This window comes from Megascapheus bottae, chromosome 17 (assembly GCF_031878675.1).
Source record: "Megascapheus bottae isolate mThoBot1 chromosome 17, mThoBot2.hap1, whole genome shotgun sequence".
Taxonomy (NCBI): domain Eukaryota; kingdom Metazoa; phylum Chordata; class Mammalia; order Rodentia; family Geomyidae; genus Megascapheus; species Megascapheus bottae.
Window position 1 is genome coordinate 29,207,041 of NC_143525.1, and position 20,058 is coordinate 29,227,098.

The 20,058-nt window shown below is 53.3% G+C and overlaps 1 protein-coding gene across 5 annotated transcripts; it reads left to right on the forward strand.

The window, feature by feature from the left end:
- Positions 1 to 1,363: 1,363 nt before the first annotated feature.
- Positions 1,364 to 19,466, forward strand: Git1 (GIT ArfGAP 1). Of its 5 annotated transcripts, none has more exons than XM_090350539.1 (21): positions 1,364 to 1,620; positions 10,291 to 10,424; positions 11,123 to 11,235; positions 11,354 to 11,459; positions 12,300 to 12,517; positions 12,597 to 12,691; positions 13,033 to 13,075; positions 14,449 to 14,475; positions 14,649 to 14,697; positions 15,022 to 15,094; positions 15,538 to 15,635; positions 15,929 to 16,040; positions 16,121 to 16,269; positions 16,431 to 16,583; positions 16,694 to 16,924; positions 17,012 to 17,065; positions 17,197 to 17,298; positions 17,386 to 17,459; positions 17,593 to 17,775; positions 17,865 to 17,928; positions 18,085 to 19,466. In XM_090350539.1, the coding sequence occupies exons 1-21, from the start codon at positions 1,569 to 1,571 to the stop codon at positions 18,295 to 18,297; spliced, it is 2,343 nt and encodes a 780-aa protein (XP_090206665.1). In that variant the 5' UTR covers positions 1,364 to 1,568; the 3' UTR covers positions 18,298 to 19,466. The 5 variants fall into 5 exon arrangements, with proteins under 5 accessions (XP_090206665.1, XP_090206666.1, XP_090206664.1 ...); XM_090350540.1 differs by having other exon boundaries at positions 1,369 to 1,620; positions 16,136 to 16,269; XM_090350538.1 differs by lacking the exon at positions 17,012 to 17,065 and having other exon boundaries at positions 1,502 to 1,620.
- Positions 19,467 to 20,058: the final 592 nt, after the last annotated feature.

The following is a 20,058-nucleotide window of genomic DNA, read 5'->3' on the forward strand; positions in this document are numbered from 1 at the left end:
GCTCCCACACACACCCAGGAGTTATCTTTGCTTTAGAGAAGCTCCACCAGCTTAGCCGCTGGGGGCGGGGAGGGGGGCAAAGGGAGGAGAGAGGCTGCAAGAAGAATTTTTTTTAAGGTGTGACTATAAATATATCCTGTGGATCGCTTTTTCAAACAAACTTGTCAATCTGGGCTGCAGTGAAAGGCGATAAAGGCAGCTTTGCCACGCATTCCCTGTGGTGTGACTCACAGCATTACTTGTCTCCCCTAGGGAAGGAGCCTGCCAGCCCACAAGTCATTACTGCTCGGGGTATAGCTGAGATCTCGACCCACTTCAGGCACCTGTACTCAAGGGCTCCCCAACCTCTGTTACCAGGCAAGAATCCTGATGCTTGAGAATACCCCCCCCCCCCAAAACACACACACTTTTACTGTGTCATTGGTTCTGGTCACTTTTGCTCTCTTCCCATAAGCAGAATCCATCAACTGGTGTTTTACTGCTGCAAGGATGGGGGCTGCTGTTTGCAGGGGTGAACCCACGTGCATCCTGAATTTTAGCTCTGCCCTCCACCACGACCCTCTGTGTGAAATCCAGGAAGGCCATCATCACCGGAAGCTTGTGGGGGTTATAGGCACCTGCTGTGGGTACACACCCTTCTGGGTAGTTCAGGGTCTGTGGGAAGAAGGCAGATGACAAATGATTATTAAGTGTACAGGAAATGGTCACTTTTAGAGGTCTCCCCCTGGTGTGTAGCAAGGATGCAAAGATAGATGGTAGCTGGACTAAAAAAGTCCAAAGGCAAGAAGAGGACACACTGTATGCACCAGGACTTCCAATGTTGCTGGCAGCGTGCATAGTCAGCAAGGTGTGACCAGACATCCACCCAGACACAGATGTGGACTCACGGGGCCAGGGCAGACACCTTACTCCAACCGAAGACAGATTGGGCCACCAAGGGTCCAACCCGTTTGACAGGGAGGGGCCCTAGGCCTGTGGCTCCTTCTCTTCCCAGCCCTTCCCCCACCACGCCCCTCCCCCTCCCCCTCCCGACCGAAAGTTAAGGGGACCGGACTATGAGGGTGACTCACAATGCCTCTGGACCGAGGGAGCGCCCGAGCCGAGACCAGGGCCTCCGACAACGCTGGCGGCGGCCGCGGCCCCTTTAAGCGCTCCCGCCCCCTCCAGCCCGCGCGCCCGGCTTCCTTTCTCCGGGAGGCGCGGCCGGCAGCGCCGGGCGGCGGAGCGGAGGTGCGGGCTGCCCCTCCCCCGGTGGGCAGGGCCTGCGCCGCTTCCTGCAGGAGCGGCCGGGAGCCGCGCAGGGGGCGGGGAGAGCGGCGAGCGGCGGCCGGGCGGCGCGGGGTGGCGCGGGGCGGCGCGGGGCGGAGGGCGCCCGAGGGCGAGCGGGCAGGCGGGCACGGCGGGTTCCGGACCAGCCCCGGGGGCGGACGGTTGGCCCGGCGCGCGGAGCCCAGCCGGGGCCTTGCCGGAGCCGGGCCGGGCAGCAGGGCCGCCGCCGCCGCCGCCCGGGCCCGCCGCCCGCGCCCCCCACGCTGGCCCAGAAGGCTGCGGCCGCGTCGCCGCTGAGGATGTCCCGGAAGGGGCCGCGAGCGGAGGTGTGTGCGGACTGCAGCGCCCCGGGTAAGCGGAAGGGACCGGGGGCGGGACCGGGTGGCCAGGCCGCCGCCAGGCGGGCGCCGGGGCCTGGCGGGAGCGCCGGGCCGGGCCGAGCCGGGCCGGAGGGCGGGGCGGGGCGGGGGGCTGCGGCCTCCGGCCTCGGGGCCCCTGCTGGGGCCGCTGCGGAGCCGCGTCCTTGGCTGGAGCGCCGGCCCGAGGAGCCTCGTTTCAGTCGAGTCCGTGGCCCAGCGAGGTAGGACATTTCCCGGCGCCACCTCCCACCCCTCAGTCTGAGGGAGGCGGGCGGCGAGCCGCCTCCCCACCTCCATCTCGGTATCCAGACGGAAGCGCCAGCCCCGGGGTGGCGGCCGGGTTGGGGAGGTGGGCGCCAGTGTGGTTTTGTGTCATCTCAGTGCCACCCCCGCGTCTTGCACCTGCTGCTCGCATGGTCCGCCTGCCCGCTGGGGTGGCGGAGGGCAAGGGCCTGGTGAGTCGGACTGGCTGGATACAGTGTTCTCAGGAGCCACCTGAAAGGTAGCGATTCCTAGGACTCTGTGTCCCCGCTGCCCAAGGCTGAGGCTCCTGTAGGGGAGGGCCTGCTGCTCAGGGCCAGTCCAACCCTGGGCATCTTCTCCGGAAGCATCCCCAGGCCTACTGGGAACGACCCCTACTCGCTTTTCCTGTTCCTGGTAAGCTTGCTTGGGAAAGTGGGCTTGGCAATGTCCCAGCCTGGGTAAGAATCCTTTCTAGACCCTTATCCCAATCTGGCCAGAAGCCTATAGGTGGCAGTGACCAGGGGCTGCCTAGACCCCTCTCATCCAGCTAGCTTCCTGGCCAGCCTCCTGGCTGTGCTTAGGTCACTGTTTTCCCCTCTTCTTCACTACAGAGTTAGATCTGGGCTAGTGTAAAAGCCCCCTGACTTGAAGCGAGTTAGTTGCCCATGACCCACCAGTGCTGCCCTCTTTTTATATGGGAGGACGCTGTCAGTGGTGGGGCTCAGGAGCTGGCTTGGAGAAGGAAGCTCTGGCTCTAAGTCCATTCTCCCTTTTACAAAGAGCTGTCCTGGGCTGGGTATGTGGCTTACTGGTCAAGTGCTTGCCTAGCGTGCATGAAGCCCTGGAGTCCATTCCTCAGAACCACATAAACAGAAAAAGCTAGAAGTGGCACTGTGGCTCAAGTGGGAGAGCCTTGAGCAAAAGAAGATCAGGGACAGTGCCCAGGCCTAGAGTTCAAGCCTCAGGACTGGCGAAATAAATAAATAGTTGTCTTCCTGGGCATGCTCAGAGGATCTTGTGAACTCCAGGGGGAACTGTGGGCATGATTGAGAATATGGGGTGCTGTTTTGTAGACATAACTTCCAGACACAATGTACTTATTTACTTGTTTATTTTTTTATTTTTGCCAGTCCTGGGGCTTGAAGTCAGGGCCTGGGCACTGTCCTTGAACACTTTTTGCTCAAGGTGAGCACTCTGCCACATGAGCCACAGCACCACTTCCAGCTTTTTCTGTGTATGTGGTACCAAGGAATCGAAACCAGGGCTTTGTGCATGCTGGGCAAGTACTCCACCACTAGGCTACACTCCCAGCCAACTTATTTTTTTATTATAAAGGTGGTATACAGAGAGGTTGTAGTTACATAAATCACCTATTAAGTGCATTTCTCTTTGGGCATAATCACCCCTTCCCTCACTCCCTCCCTATGACACCTTTTGAATATCATCAAACCCTGACAGGTTGAGCCCCACTAGGCATGGTAGTCTGGTAGTTCTTAAGTTCCAAGCGAGAGTATTTGGGAGCCATGGAGACCTGTAAGAAACCTGGGCACAGGAGGTCTTGTAGGTGATGATGACCCTGAAGCCCCCTCTCAAAGCATGCTATGGTTTGGAGGGTCCTAAAGGAACCATCTGGAAGTAGATATCTTTTCCACAGATTCACTGGAAACTGACTCCCTTCCCCCAGCTACAGGCTGGTCTGGAGACCTTGCATTCTGTATGTTCTTGGCTGTTCTTACCTCTTTTGGGTAGGCATGGCAGGGATTTAGCAAGCCCATTGTTAGGAGAGCATAGATTTTAGTGTTACCTCTTTATTTTTTGCTTAGTCTGTGACCTATGGCAAGACTTTGCTTACTAAGTGTCAGTTTGTTCAACTGTAAATTTGGACTAAAAAAATCTGTGCTCTTGGTTCTGGTACAGAGGCCTGAAGGACAGCATCAGCAAAGCAGTTAGACTTTCTGCAGTTCCTGTGAATACCTGGTTGAAGCCTCGGGATGCCCACTGGGTTCAGGGAGGAATGATGTGTCAGATGTGTTGGCCACCTCAGTCCTCATAGTTCCTTCCCCAGGAGCCTCTGATCCAAAATGCAGATCAAGCATGGGGAAGTGGGTAGCAGATTCACCAAAGGGTACTCATTATCCCTCCCCAGCATCTAGCAGAGTATCTGGCACATGGCAGGCATCCCCAAGTACGTGCCAGTTTCTGTGCTTGTCAAGACTGTCCTATACCCCCACCATCCACTCTGCCCTCTGCAGGCAGCAGCCTTCTAAGTCTGGGCCCATAGTTCCTCAGGCATGAGAGGCATGAGAACACACAGCAGTATGGAGTCTAGACCCAGTGCTTCCCTCTTCAGCATATGCCCCTCTACCCAGGATGATAGGCTCCCCTCTCAGTGCTAGGAACCCTGAAGTCCTGGCCCTGGGGTCTTTTTGTAGTTGGTTAATTTGGGGAATGATGGAGGTAAGAGGTGAGATGTAGCCTGTATCTAAAGGGCCCCTTTGCACCACAGACAAGAATGAGTAAGCACTTGAATCCAATGTAGCTGCTATGGCAGTTTCTGCCTCATCAGATCTTCTGACTGCCTTGAGAGTCCAGGAGAGGGGCAAGGTCAGGATGTACCTGAAAGATTGCCCCTTTCAAACTCAGGTGGCTCACACCTGTAATCCTAGCTACTCAGTAGGCTAAGATCTGAGAACTGCAGTTCACAGCCAACCAGGGCAGGAAAGTCCATGGGACTTTTGGGTTTTTTTGGCCAGTCCTGGGCCTTGAACTGAGGTTCTGAGCACTGTCCTTGGGCTTTCTCAAGACTAAAGCTCTACCACTTGAGCCACAGCACCACTTCCAGCTTCTTTCTATGTATGTAGTACAAATCCTAGTCTTCGTGCAACTCCTGGCCCTCCATGGGACTTTTTTTTTGGTTGGTCGTGGGGCTTGGACTCTGGGCCTGGGCGCTCGCTGTTCCTGAGCTCTTCAGCTCAAGGCTACAGCCCTACCCTTGAAGCTACTTCCAGTTTTCTAGTGGCTAATTGGGGATGAGTCTCACGGTCTTTAATGCCCAGGCTGGCTTTGAATCTCAGTCCTCAGATCTCAGCCTCCTGAATAGCGAGGATTACAGGTGTGAACCATCATAGGGCTCTATGAACTCTTATCTCCTATTAACCACCCAAAGCCAGAAGTAGAGCTGTGGCTCGAGTGGTAGAACATTAATCTTGAGCAAAAAAGTCCAGGGACAATGCCATAGCCATGAATTCAAGCCCTGAGACCAATTGCCACCTATTCCATCATAGGGCTTCTAGCCCAAGTCTCTTGCTTGGCTTTCAAGTGCCATATCCCTACAATATGTACCCCAGGTTAGCCTTTCTGCTTTGGCAGCCCCAAGATTAAGTAATAAAGACCTCAAGATGGCCCAGCACGGTGGCTTATGCCTATAATCCTAGCTACTTAGGAGGCTGAGATCTGAGGATCGAGGTTCAAAGCCAGCCCAGGCACAAAAGACCATGAGACTCTTATCTCCAGTTAATCAAGACCTCAAGATGGCTGGGCACTGGCGGCTCACGCCTAGAATCTTAGCTACTTAAGAAGCTGAGATCTGAGGATTGCAGCTTGCAGGAAAGTCTATGAGACTCTTACACCACCAATAAATTACCAAAAACGCCAAAGTAGAGCACTGATTCAAGTGGAAGAACCTCAAGGGACAGTGTCTAGGCCGAGGCCTGGCAAAAAAGGAAAAAAAAAAAAAAAGAGGGCCGGGAATTTGGCCTAGTGGTTGAGTCCTCACCTAGTATGCACGAAGACCCGGGTTTGATTCCTAGGTACCACATACATAGAAAAAGCCGGAAGTGGTGCTGAGGCCCAAGGGTAGAGCTCTAGCCTTGAGAAAGTCCAAGGACAGTGCTCAGGCCCTGAGCTCAAGCCCAGAACTGGCTAAAATAAAATAAAAAGAACTTAAGATGCTTATCCTATGGACTACAAGCTGATAACATGTTATAGGGTGACCTGCAGGTTCATTTGTCTCCTTTGTCTCCCCGCCCCCATATGGGCCTGGGTGCTGTTCCTGAGCTCCTTTTTGCTCAAGGCTAGTGCTTTACCACTTGAGCTACAGCACCACTTCTGGCTTTTTCTGTGATTAATTAGCGTTTCATGGAGTTTCCTACTCAGATTGGCTTTGAACTGGGATCCTTAGATCTCAGCCTCCTGAGTAGCAGCTAGGATTACAGGTGTGAGCCCCACCAGCACCCAGCATTCAATTCTTTTTTTTCTTTCCTTTTTTTTTCTTTTGTCTTTTTTTGTTGTTCATGGGGCTTAAACACTGGGCCTGGGTGCTATCCTTGAGCTCTTCAGCTCAAGGCTACTGCCCTACCCCTTGAGTCACAGTGCCACTTTCCGTTTTCTGGTGGTTAATTGGAGACAAGAATCTCTCGGATGTTAGTGCCTGGGAAGGCTTTCAACCACGATCCTCAGATCTTAGCCTTCTTAGTAGCTAGGATTATAGATATGAGCCACCATGCCTGGGCTTGAACTCAGGGCCTGGATGCTGTCCTTGAGCTTTTTTTGCTCAGTGCCACTTCCAACTTTTTCTGTTTATGTGGTACTGAGGAATCAATCCCAGGGTTTCATGAATGCTAGACAAGCACTCTACCACTAAGTCACATTCCCAGCCTCTTGTCTTATAATGTAGATTTTTGGGGGTGGCATTGAGTACTAGGCTTTTCTTCCTTTTTTCAGTGACATATAGTGATATATAACATATAGCCATGTGCCTTAATGGTGATCTGTTGTTGTATGTGTAAATTTTTTTAATGTACAATATTTTCATAACTGAGGCTTCCCTTTTTTTTATCATATATATACATATTTTTTTCTTTGCCAGTCTTGGGCTTGAGCTCAAGGCCTGAGCACTGTCCTTGGACTTTCTCAAGGCTAGAGCTCAACCACTTGAGCCTCAGCACCACTTCCAGCTTTTTTCTATGTATGTGGTACCGAGGAATTGAGCCCAGGTCTTTGTGCATGCTAGGCAAGCACTCTACCACTAGGCCAAACTCCCAGCCCCTTATCATACATTTTTATTGTAATTAATAGAAGGGTTACATTGTATTCACCAGATAGGAGGTGCATTACTTCACAAACATTGATACCCTTTCTCATGTCTTGGTCCCCATTTCCCTCCCCCACCCCCGCCCCTCATCTTGTTTCCCCCTCTTCCCTATCCTATTTCAAATAACCAAATAAGCATATATACAATATATCAGATAACAAGGTAAAATACTGTAACAATATGAGATAACCAAGGGACAGCAAAAGAGAGAGATAACATAGTACATTAAGGACAACAATCATGCATTATATGGCTTTCCCTTTTTTTAATTAAAAATTTTTATAAGTTTTTGCTCAAGTCTATCTACCACTTGAGCCACAGCACCACTTCCAGCTTTTTCTCTGTATATGGTACCAAGAAATTGAACCTGGGTCTTGGTGCATGCTAGGCAAGCACTCTACCACTAGGCCAAACTCCCAGCCCAAGTCTAACATTCTTAACACTTGAGTCACAGCTCTATTTTCAGCTTTTTTGGTTAATTGAAAAGGAGTCTTACGGACTTAATTGCCCAGGCTGGCTTTGAACTGTGATCCCAACCTCCTGAGCAGCCAGGATTACAGACGTGAACAACTAGCACCAGACCGGGTCTTCCTTTCGCCTCCTCAGTACATACCTCTGTAGGTAGTCACCTGATCCCATGGTAGTACTCTTGCCTTCTTTCAAGGTGTGGAACTTTTCCTTCTTGGCTTCTGAGGACCTGACCCTTAGGTGCTGAGATTTGGTGGCCATAGAAGCCAGTGATAGCTTTGGATAATGGCATGAATCCATCTTAGGCAAGTCTTCCTTGGAGTTGGCACTAGGTATATTATCCCAAGATCATTCCTGCTTCGCACCAGACCTACACTATGCATATGCCTGTGGAGCCAGAAGGAAGCCACCACCTCCCTTAACCAGAACATTTGCTGTCCCTCTGCCTCAAGTTTGGTTCAAGGAGTTTCTTAGGAGCAAAGATTCCTTACATTACAATAGCTGTTTGACTTTCAGCAACCCTTCCTGAACCTTTGGCTTGGGAACTAGCCTTGGGGTTTAGAGCTCCAACTTGGATGTGCCTGGGGTCATTTGAAGATACGGAATGGGTAGAGTAATTTGGATGGCCTTCTCATCTGAGTCAGCCAGAGCAGGACAGTGTCTCCTGATCACCCTTCCTGTTTCAGGTGACTTCAGAGGAGAGGAAAGCCCAGAAGTTGAGAGAGAATGCCAAGCAAAGCCTTGAATGATGTTCTTTGGGTCCTGGTCTCGTGGATGCTACCATATTCAGGGACTCACTTTGTCTAGTCTGCCCACAGCTTGAGGTTCTGGAGCCAGTGAGTCTAAATATCTAGCTGATTCCAGACCAGGCCTCTCTGTAGGGCAGCAAACCTAGGGTGGAGGCCTCGGGGCAGTACATTTATGATCCTGTCCTGGGCGTCTCCCTACTTCACAGGAAACCCCACCGTTTCAACAAGAGGAATTTAGGCTGCATCATTTCCTGCTTCCTGCCTGGCTCCTGGAGGTGACTGGCAGACCCCTGACCCAGTCAGATTTAGGATGTTTGGGGGAGGGGTCCTTCCATGCTTGGGGTTCCCACTGGGCAAAGCCAACATGAAAGCATCCTAGGGCTCTCCCTCTTGGCATAGATAACCACTCCCTTAGGAAGGTGGTTGCCGTGTGTGTGCATCCCTCGTTGCCATATTTTCTTTTTCTTTTGCTAGTTTTAGGCTTGAGCTTTCAGCTCAGAGGCTGAGCACTGTCCTTGGACTTTCTCAAGGCTAGAGCTCTACCACTTGAGCCTCAGCACCACTTCTGGCTTTTTTCTATGTATGTGGTACCAAGGAATCGACCTGGGTCTTTGTGCATACTAGGCAAGCACTTTAACCACTAGGCCAAACTCCCCACCCCTCGTTGCCATATTTTCTGAGATCCCTAAAGTAGCCTATATCCAAAGACTTAAGCTTTCAATTCCTGTTTCCATGTTTCATTGAGGGTCATATGGTGTGGACAAAGCTAAGTCTTCCCCACAATTTTGAGAACATTGATGGGAGTCCTTGGGCAGATGTGCCTGAGAATCACCTTCTGGTTGGGAGAGATTCCCATCACCCAAGAGTTTGCCTCTTTGCTAGGGGTTGGGGGTAAGTAGGAGAAACCCTGCTGGGCACCCTAGGCAGACAGCTAGACCCCACCCCCAAGCCTGGCTTCCTGAGCCTAGGCGGGGCCTGGACAGAGCTGAGTATCCTGAGAAGCTCCCTGCCCCCACTCTGGACAGCACACAATGGCTGCTTTCTCCCCCATGACCTTTCCTTTCCGTAGCTCCAGTTGTATGCTGTTGCCTCCTCCCCTCTCCCTAGGGGCCTGGGATGGGTGGCATCTTCCTTACCCTATAGGCCTTGAGAACTCCCACTCAGACTTAGCCTCCTCCTTGTTTCCAACATTCTCATCTCCCTGAGGAATGGAGAGTACTTGTCGGGGTTCATGCCTATCCAGGGCTGCAGGGACAGAGGGCAGCAGCAAATATAGACCTTGCTTGGTCTCTTGTTAGAATCCTCATCCTAGCAATTCTACTCAGTAGTGAGTGACCTTGAATAGGCCCTCTGACCTCTCTGAGTCACTGTATCTTGTGTTAAGCATGATAGCGTTTCTCCCTTGTCTGGCAATTGTAAAGGTACCATATATAAATCCACTCAACTGGCACATAGTAGATGTTTAGTGAAGGTTAGTTCCTTTGTTCTGTCCTTCTCCTCCCCCCTCCCCCCCATGTCCCCCATCCCTGGCTTTGAACTCAATGCCTTGCACTTACTGGGCAAGCATCTACCACTTGAGCTAGTCCCCTAGCCCTGTCCATTCTCCTTAGATGGGGCTGCAGCTCATAGTGATAGTGGTGGGAGGTTTAGGCCGTAAACGGCCTCTTACCTGTAAGGACTGCTACCTCTGTTTGGCAGGTTCTGACAGATCCTGCGTGCAGGAGAGATGTGGCACTGACCCAGAACAGGAGAGCACTCACAACTATGTGGCACATGGCATCAGGGTTATGTCCCATAGGGGAGCCTTGATTTCCTATGGAAGTGTTGGGCAGCAGAACTTGCTCCCTGGGGAAAGGCTATAAGACTAGCATTGGTGGCTTTAGGATAGAAAACTATATCCATTGAATGGGTCCTGGAGATCATGTGTCCCCAGAAGGGCAAGGATGTGTAGAAAAGGGTGTGGCCTGAGGGAAACCTCTCATCTATAACCTGGTGGACTGTCATCCCAGCTCCTATGAAGCACTAAGCATAGTGCCATTCTACAGTGGGGGCTCAGGAGGTTATGCCCACTCTCCAGATCTAGCTGACTTTCCCTTCTTCCTCCCTGCAGACCCCGGCTGGGCATCAATCAGTAGGGGTGTGCTTGTGTGTGACGAGTGCTGCAGCGTGCACCGGAGCCTGGGACGTCACATCTCCATCGTCAAGCACCTTCGCCACAGCCCCTGGCCTCCCACGCTGCTACAGGTAGGGTTAGGCACACAAACCATGCGCTGAGCATGGGCATTTCTCCCATACCAACACACACACTCTCTCCCTCCCCCTCTCCCCCCCCACCTCTCTCTCTCTCTCTCTCTCTCTTTCTCTCTCTATTTTGCTAGTACTTGGCCCCAAATTTTTCTCTTAGCTTCTTCTTTCAAGCCTAGTACTTGGTCACTTGAGCCACAGCTCCATTTTCAGCTTTGTGGTGGACTTTTCTGCCTGGGCTGAGTTGAACTTTGATCCTCAGATCTCAGCCTCTTGATTAGCTACGATTACAGCCCTGAGCCACCAGTGCCTGCACTGTCCCCCATACCAACTTAGACATGTGGCTGTAGTCTGCAGCTTCCAAGAGCAGCACCGACCTGGGCAAGTCTGATTCTAACACTTTCCATCCTCCTCAACCCACAAAGAGAGGGAAGTCTAATCCTGGCTCTACCATGTGTTAACGAGCAGGTAGCTTTGACCAGGCCATTAACCTTTCTGGATCTTGGCAAAGTTTACCCCATATTGAGCTGTCCTGAAGCACTAAACAACATAGTCTCTGTGTGGCCTCACTAGATGGGAGTCATGGAGACACAGTAGGACCTGTGGTGCCATTGTAACAATGTCAAGTACTCAGAGTATGTTTGCCTCAATGTCCAGCATGCAGTAGACACTCTTAACTTGGCACCTCTTCACTGCAGATGGTCCATACACTCGCCAGCAACGGGGCCAACTCCATCTGGGAGCACTCCCTGCTGGATCCTGCACAAGTGCAGAGTGGCCGGCGCAAAGCCAACCCCCAAGACAAAGTCCAGTAAGTGGGGCTATGGGAGTGGTGGGGAGAGCCATGTGCTCTTGGCCAGGGCACTCCAGGCGGCTGGGTTGCCTGACCTTCCTGATCTTCCCATTAACCTCCTTCGTGCCCCATGCAGCCCCATCAAGTCAGAGTTCATCAGGGCCAAGTACCAGATGCTGGCGTTTGTGCACAAGCTTCCCTGCCGAGATGATGATGGGGTTACCGCCAAAGACCTCAGCAAGGTTTGGGGGCACACAACAGGCCTCTTCTCTTCCCAGACCCTTGACATCTAAAGCCTTTCCTTTGTCACCTCTGATCCCTGATCCCAAAGATAGCACAACAGTGGGGTAGGGGAAAGTTTGCTCTGTCAAGTTTTGGGTGGTCAAGACTCCCCAGCTCCCAAGTAGAAACACAAGTCTAGAATCCTCTAGCTGCCATTGATATTTAATTTTGGTTCTTGCTGTTATGCTTGGGTTTGAAGTCAGAACTTGCTAGGCAATTGCTCTACCACTTGAGCCACACCTCTAACCACACACCTGCCACCGAAAACTAGAAAACTTTGGGGCAGTTACACAGTCACTTTAGAGACTCAGTTTCCTCATTTGGAAAATGAGAAATGATAGTATAGCCCATAGATACTATTTCTTCCAAACAGAGCACATAGCACATGGTGGATGTAAGAGCAGCTTTTTCTTTTTTTTCTTTGAGACAATGTCTTGCTTGTCTCCTGAGTGCTGGAATTACCAGTGTATACCACTATACCTGGCTAAATTGTATGTGTGTGTGGGGGGGGGAGATTGAGATAAGGTTTTCTATATAGTGCAGGCTGACCTTGGACTCGTGATCCTGCTTTAGACTCCTTAAGGGTAGAATCACAGCCATGTGCCACCACACCCATCTCAGCAGCTTTCATTAATTGGCAAACTAGTAGGAAGCCCTCTGTCCTGCCTGATATGGCTCAATATTTGGCTGGGCCACCTAGAACTGAGAGGAATTCCAGGGGCAGCCCAGGCCATGTGTAGCTTAGTGATGGGAGATAGGCTTTGTGCACACATATTAATTGCACACTGTACTCCTTCTAGCAACTGCATTCGAGTGTACGGACAGGCAACTTGGAGACATGTCTGCGCTTGCTCTCCCTGGGTGCCCAGGCCAACTTTTTCCACCCAGAGAAGGGGACCACACCTCTGCATGTGGCTGCCAAGGCAGGTCAGACACTGCAGGCAGAGCTGCTGGTGGTTTATGGGGCTGACCCTGGCTCTCCTGATGTCAATGGCCGCACACCCATCGATTATGCCAGGTGAGGATCTGCTGAAGGCTGAAGCTTGAGAGGGAGGCTGGGCTACTTCTGCGGGGCTGAGCCATGCCCCTCCCCACAGGCAGGCCGGACACCATGAACTGGCGGAAAGGCTAGTGGAGTGCCAATATGAGCTCACTGACCGGTTGGCCTTCTACCTCTGTGGACGTAAGCCGGGTGAGCAGAGTATGACGGGCCTGGCTGGGCGAGGCAGGTAGGACCCAGACACACCCCAACAGCAGGTGCCATAGTTACAAAGCCAGCTGGGGAATGGTGTTGCTAGGCAACTGCCTCCTGTGAAATTGCTGCAGGCTCTTGGGTTGCTGCAAGTACTTTGGGGCCAGGAAAGTGGGATGGGCCCAACTTCCAGCCAGCTTCCGACATTCTTGGGGTGGACTGTCCTCCTTCCTGTCCCCTGACACTTACAGGTGCCAAGCCCTATTCACAGCATTGAGATGGGCTTCCTAGCTACTGAGGCCAGCTAGCATCAGTGACTTTGCATTTTTATTTTTATTCAGATCACAAGAATGGGCATTACATCATCCCACAGATGGCTGACAGGTGAGTGCCCACCTAATCACCTGATTCCCCTTTCCAGAGGCTATTAGATGCCAAGTGGTGCCCAAACCCCAGAGTCCTAGTTCTCCCCTTCCTAGTTGGAGCTCCAATGCAAGTCAGATAAGTTATTTCAGCATGCACCAGCTCCACCTGAATCTCATGACTGTTAAATACATGCAGCATTGAGTACAAGGGAAGGCTTAAGCTAGGATGGTCAGCCGCTAGTTTCTGACCTATACAACCTTTAGGTCAGGGCTTCCCTTTGTGTAGGAAAGTGGGCTTGGGAATTAGCCAGCTTTGGTCCTCTAGTGTGTCCCAAATTGGTCAGGAGTTCTGGGCAGGGTACAGATGGCCTGTTTCTGCCTCTGCTCTATGGCCTCAAGTGCCCACACTGCGTGGAATTCTCTCAGCCACTCACCCAGCTTACAGGATGGGTGTTGGCGCCACCTGGTGGCCTTCAGATGGCTCCATCTTCCTGTCTGGTTGAACTTCTGGCCCAATTTGAGAGGGTTGGGCCAGTTAGACAGGGGCAGCTTAGATCCCTAATTGAGACCTTCTTTGTATTAAGACTCTGCTTTACTTTGTGGTCTAGTTTTGCTTGGTGTGTGCGTGCCCATGGATAGATAAGTGCATTCCATGACACAGGTCACTCAGACACCACCCCTTCCCTTGAGGAACCACATCTACACACAGGCACCTAGACAGGCTTTAGTCCACTGAGCAAAGAATAATAAAGAGAAAGGGATGATGAGCTTAGAATCTATTTACTAGGAATGGCAGGAAGCTTATGTGGCTGGAGCATAATGTGAGAACAAGAAACAAGACTGTATAGCAGCAAGAGCATGACTAGTCCTGTGAACCTCGGTGAGAGCATCGAGCAGCCTTCGGACAGAGTCCTGAGCATAGGTAGTAGTCTGCCCTGCACTTACGGTCTGTGTGACTGGAGGCAGGCTGCTTACCTTACTAAAGGAAATGCACTACCTATTCTTTGTGGACTCGTGAGAAGACTAAGTAGGATAGTTCACACAAAATGCTATCTAAGCATATTACTTCAAGAGCTTTTAGATGAAGTGTAACTTATTACTACTGAAGGCTTTTAAGGTGGGATATGTCAAAAGATCACTATGGTAGCTAGAAGGAAAAGACAGAACTGGGAAGCATGTCTGGGATTTGAGGGAGACTATGGGTAGCTGACAGGAGGTAGGATGGACAGGTCACAGAAAGGGGAGGGAGGCAAGTTCCTTTTTGTATACTCTGGGTCCTGGGTTGGGTATGTGTAGACATGTTTAAGTATGATGCGAGGCGTGTGGTGCCCTGCTCCTAGATAATTGCTGCTCTGTCCTCTTCTTTCCTCCACTGCCTTCCTCTGGACTTAGATCTCGGCAAAAGTGCATGTCTCAGAGGTACACTGTGCCTGCCGGGCCGCAGGCTGTTGAGCTTGGGTAGGGTTGGGAGGTGTGGTATGTATGTGGTATGGGGGTCTTGTCTCCCTGAGATCCCTGCATGTTTGGGAAAATCCTGGCAGTGGCCTGGCCACCTTTCACACGTGGCTTCTCCCCTTCTCCTTCCTTTGTAGCCTTGATCTGTCCGAGTTGGCCAAAGCTGCCAAGAAGAAGCTACAAGCAGTGAGTACTTAGACAAGCTAGCAATGCTTATGGCTGCCCTGCCCTTCTCCAGCCTTACCAATCTCCACCCTAGCTCTGCCCTCCAAAGTGCTAGGGCTCCAGGGCCTCAGTTCTTCTGATCTGGGAGGAAATGAGCAAGGCTGGCCTTGTTTCCTCTTTTTTAGAGCTTGGCATATAGACCCCCTGCCCATATTCCATTGCTAAGACCAGGGACGAAGGGCATGGGTCATTCCCCACTCCCCACAACATCCTGGCGATCTGCCTCGTTGGCAGCACCTGGGCTAGCTGCTTTAACAGAACCCGGATTCCCCTCTCTGCCCCCAGCTCAGCAACCGTCTTTTTGAGGAACTTGCTATGGACGTGTATGATGAAGTGGACCGAAGAGAAAATGATGCTGGTGAGTGGGGAACAGCCTGCTGGGAAGGGCTGTGTCCGCAGCCTGGACCTCTGCTCCATGACTGGGACTGAGAAGGGTTAGGTAGGGTTGGGGCTGCATGAAGACCTACTGCTTCCTCCACACCAGGCAGGCCTTACGAGCCAAACTAGGCAGCCAGCTGCTTTCCTACCCCTCCCTGCACTGGGACTCATCTCATTCTGGCTGCCTCCCCAGCCCTGCTCCACACTGCTTCTCACTCTTGGCCACAGCCAGATCCCAGCCCAAACTCTGGCAGGACAGGCCTTGTCTGTCCCTCAGTCCCCAGTGGGCCTCACCATGTCCTAGCTAGCTTCCTGTGTGTGGAGACCACCCATGTCCGACACCAGCACGTGGGTGTAGGGAGGAGCACTCCCTGCCCCACCCCGGTGACCAGATGATCTGCTCCCTTCCCATCCCCCCCCCAGTGTGGCTGGCTACCCAAAACCACAGCACCCTGGTGACAGAGCGAAGTGCTGTGCCCTTCCTGCCAGTTAACCCTGAATACTCAGCCACACGGAATCAGGTGAGGTAACTGGGAAAGGGGGTCTGGGTGGTCTTTTTCAGACCTCCCTCAGGTCTCGCTGGGGTTTGGGTTGGGCAAGACCCCCCTCCTGTGCTCTTGGGAGCTCTTCCAGCTCCCTGGGGCCTGTCGGTTGGCCCAGCTTGGGGCAGCCATGCTGCTGACGGGGATTTTTTAGCTGTGGCTGTGATTGAGTCAGACAGCAGGGTGTTGCCCTGCTGTTTTGTTCCACCCTGTAGGTCAGCAATAAAGGTCCTCTTATCCCTCCTGTGAGCCTGGCACTTTCTGCTTTTCAGGGGCGACAGAAGTTGGCTCGTTTTAACGCACGAGAGTTTGCTACCTTGATCATCGACATTCTCAGTGAGGCCAAACGGAGGCAGCAGGGCAAGAGCCTGAGCAGCCCCACAGGTAGCGTCTGCACGGTGTGCAGTGGCACATCCTATGCTTCTGTGCTGCCCTTGCGTGGCTGAGCGAGCCTGGGGTGACAGGTCTTGTATCCTCAGACAACCTCGAGCTGTCTGTGCGGAACCAAAGTGACCTCGACGACCAGCACGACTACGATAGTGTGGCCTCAGACGAGGACACGGACCAGGAGCCCCCACGCAGTGCCAGCGCCACTCGGAACAACCGTGCCCGGGTCTGAGCATTATCCCTCCTCTGTTCCTCCTATGCTGGCCTCTGGGCCCCAGTTGAGGCCAACTCTGTATCACAGCCCAGAGATTTGGGAACAGTAGGCAGGCTGTGGCTTTGAGGGTATCTGCTTCTTGCCCCCGTAGCTGACAGCTTTTGTCTCTGCAGAGCATGGACTCCTCAGATCTGTCGGATGGGGCTGTGACGCTGCAGGAGTACCTGGAGCTGAAGAAGACCCTGGCTACCTCTGAGGCCAAAGTGCAGCAGCTCATGAAGGTCAACAGCAGCTTGAGTGATGAGCTCCGGAGGCTGCAGAGGGAGGTGCGTGAGCACTGTGGCTCCACAGGAGGGGTAGGAAGGCTTCTAGACAGACGGGATGGTCTTTCGAAAGGCGGACCCCATGGTCAAGCACTGCCCTTGTGCGCTCACAGATCCACAAACTGCAGGCAGAGAACCTGCAGCTCCGGCAGCCAGCAGGGCCTGTGCCCACACCCCCACTGCCCAGTGACCGGGCTGAGCACTCAGCCATGGGCACCAGTGGGGCCAGCCACCGCCGGGACCGCCAGGCCTTCTCCATGTATGAGCCAGGCTCTGCCCTGAAGCCCTTTGGAGGTGCACCTGGGGATGAGCTGAGCACGCGACTACAGCCTTTCCACAGCACTGTGAGTTGCCTGTAGGTCTTGGGTGGGGAAACATGAATGGGGATACCACAAGGCCTTCATGATACCAACTACACTACCCCGCCCCAGGAGCTAGAGGACGACTCCATGTATTCCGGGCATGTGCCTGCCAGCCTTTACCGGGTAAGCAGGGACAGGGGAACATGGATCAAAGCCTCTGCATGCATAAGATCAGGCTGTGCTGACATAATGGCCCCCTGCAGGTAGGCTGGATCTAGAGTAGAAACTTACCAAGGACTTGATCTGGCTTTCAGATTCGGAAGGGAGTGTCTGTGTCTGCCTCCGCCTCTGCCTCCTCTGTGCCCTTCACTCCCACCTCCCCGCTGCTGTCCTCCCAGGAAGGAAGCCGCCATATGGTAACATTTCCACACTGCTGCCTGGGGAGCGTGCTGGGGAATGTGGGCTGTTCTGGGTTACCCTCCACCCTTTTTCATACCCTCCAGAGCAAGCTTTCCCGCCATGGAAGTGGTGCTGACAGCGACTATGAGAACACACCAAGCGGGGACCCACAGCTTGGGTGAGGCACTTTTGGTTCTCCACCCGGCCTTGCTGGCACCAGGAAGGGAGGCAGTGGTGAAGGGCTGAGGTCTACAGGTGCAGGCGGGAAGCCTGTGCCATAGTGCACGTCCCTTTTCCAAACCTGGGCTCAGGCTGGAAGGGAAGCGGTTCCTAGACCTGGGCAAGGAAGATGATATCCACCCTGAGCTGGAAAGCCTGGACGGAGACCTAGACCCTGGACTCCCCAGCACTGAAGATGTCATCCTGAAGACAGAGCAGGTCACCAAGAACATTCAGGAGCTGTTGCGGGCCGCCCAGGAGTTCAAACATGACAGGTAGGGGTGTGGCTTCTTACTGCTCTTGGGGGGTGGGGCGGGGAAGAGATCCTTAACAGCCCCTTACCCATCAGCACCCTCTCCCACAGCTTTGTGCCCTGTTCAGAGAAGATCCATTTGGCTGTTACTGAGATGGCCTCTCTGTTCCCAAAGGTACTGGGGCCTGAGAGGAGAGGAAGGGCAGGGAAATGGGTAGGGCAACAGCTGGGAACCTGACTGCTGCCTGGGCAGAGACCCATGCCCACCAGTCCTCTGTCAGGTGCTCTGCTTAAAGCCCAAGGCCCAGTCTCCTTTATTTCTTTCCTTCAGAGGCCGGCCCTAGAACCTGTGCGCAGCTCACTGCGGCTGCTCAATGCCAGCGCTTACCGGCTGCAAAGTGAATGCCGGAAGACAGTGCCCCCAGAGCCCGGGGCCCCTGTGGACTTCCAGCTGCTGACTCAGCAGGTGATCCAGTGCGCCTATGACATCGCCAAGGCTGCCAAGCAGTTGGTCACCATCACCACCCGAGAGAAGAAGCAGTGACCACACTCCCTGCCCTTACCCATATCCTGGGACCTCGCTGTCCACAGGAGCTGGGCCACTCCAAACACTAACCCACCCCAACAGAGCCACTGGCACAAGTGCCCTTAGTGCTGCCACTCTCCCCAGGCAGCCAGGTGCCCTGGTGCCCATCCCCTCGAGCATCCTTAGGGATAAGGAGGTGGGGCGGCAGGTTTTCTGTCCCCCACATTCCACGCTCTTCCCCCCCCCTCCCCTGTACATAGCATCCCCTCCTTTCTGGTGTGCAGGGGCCTGCAAGGCACCTTCCACTAGCCCCTCAACCTGCCCTCAGGGCACCCTCAGCAAAGGGTCCGACAGGGACACTCCAAATGGGGCAGCTCCTACCTGCACTCCACCCCCATGAGCCAGTTCAGCCCTACTGGGGGCTGAGCGGGGGCATCCCCTTCCTTTGTATATAATCTCTTGGATGTCCCTGCCCTGTAGCCACCAGCCCCCTTGCTGCTCTCCTTTAATGCCAAACTGGCCCCTGCCTAGGGCAAAGACCCAACCCACATGCTGGGGTCCCCAGCAGCAAACACTGGAAAAATCTTTTTTCTTTCCTCTCCCTGACCCCTTAATTTTAACTTTGTGGTAACTGAGTGTCCCTGCGTGAGTGTGCGGGCGGCAGTGCCGTTCAGAGGGCTTGCCTATCTGGAGCTTTGGGTGGCAAGGGGACCAGAGCAGTGGGACACCAGCAATGGGGGTCAGCCTTCCTCTCCTCAATCTGGAGCCAGCTGTGATCCTGCTGCTGCTCCACTCACACCCCTGCTCAAGGAACTTAAAAGGAAAACCACTTCCCTCCATCTTCTCTCCCACCTTTGTGGGGGGAAGTGTGCTGGTCAGGCGGAGGACTGAGCACCTAAGCCTGGGGCTGGCTCCCCAGGGTTCCCAACTCAGCTGATGGCTGTGGAGCTGAAAGCCCTTCTCCCTAACCTTGGCAAGGCCAGCACCTACATCACTACCTGCACCTGTGTTGGTCCCACCCTCTGGAGGCCTGGGGACCTGGCTGTAGCCAGGAAGGCTGGAGAGGCATCCACCAGCTCTCCCCATCTGCCTCCCCCAAGGGGCCAGGCCCTACCTTCGTGGTGACAGGTGGGCTGTCAAGATAGGTGTCATGTACATTTGTATCAAAAATAAATAAGTGACCATGGGCTGCTTCTGATGCTTAGATTGGGGTTGAAGGGTTTACAGATGGGAGACTAAGACCAGAGCATGAAGACCTGACTCCAAGGGAGCCCTTGTGCTAGACAAAGCACATATAGGAATATCAGTAACCCTAGCTACTCAGGAGGCTGAGAGCTGAGATTCAAAGCCAGCCCAGAGTCGGGAGTTTGGCCTAGTGGTAGAGTGCTTGCCTAGCATGCACAAAGACCCGGGTTTGATTCCTAGATACCACATAGAAAAAGCCATAAGTGGTGCTGTGGCTCAACTGATGGGCTTTCTCAAGGCTAGAGCTCTAAAGACGGTGCTCAGGCCCTGAGTTCCAAGGTCCATGACTGGCACCAAAAGTTAATGAGACATCTCCAATTAGCCACCAGAAAACCACAGGTGGCACCGTGTCTAAGAGCTCAGGGGCAGCATCAAGGCCTAGAGCACGTCTGAATGGCATAATTGACCCCACACACTACTCTTCCCCCCCCACCCAAGACCTGTGCCTTAAGCGATGTCAGGTAGGCTGCTATGGACCCAACCCAACTGAAAGACCACCACAAACACAAAATGGCCTAGGTTCAATTTTCTGAG

Coding starts and splice junctions, on each gene's coding strand:
- Git1 (XM_090350539.1), top strand. CDS start 1,569: ATGTCCCGGAAGGGGCCGCGAGCGGAGGTGTGTGCGGACTGCAGCGCC. Junction 10,425..11,122: donor GGCCTCCCACGCTGCTACAG/GTAGGGTTAGGC, acceptor TCTTCACTGCAG/ATGGTCCATACACTCGCCAG. Junction 16,584..16,693: donor TCCGGAGGCTGCAGAGGGAG/GTGCGTGAGCAC, acceptor GTGCGCTCACAG/ATCCACAAACTGCAGGCAGA.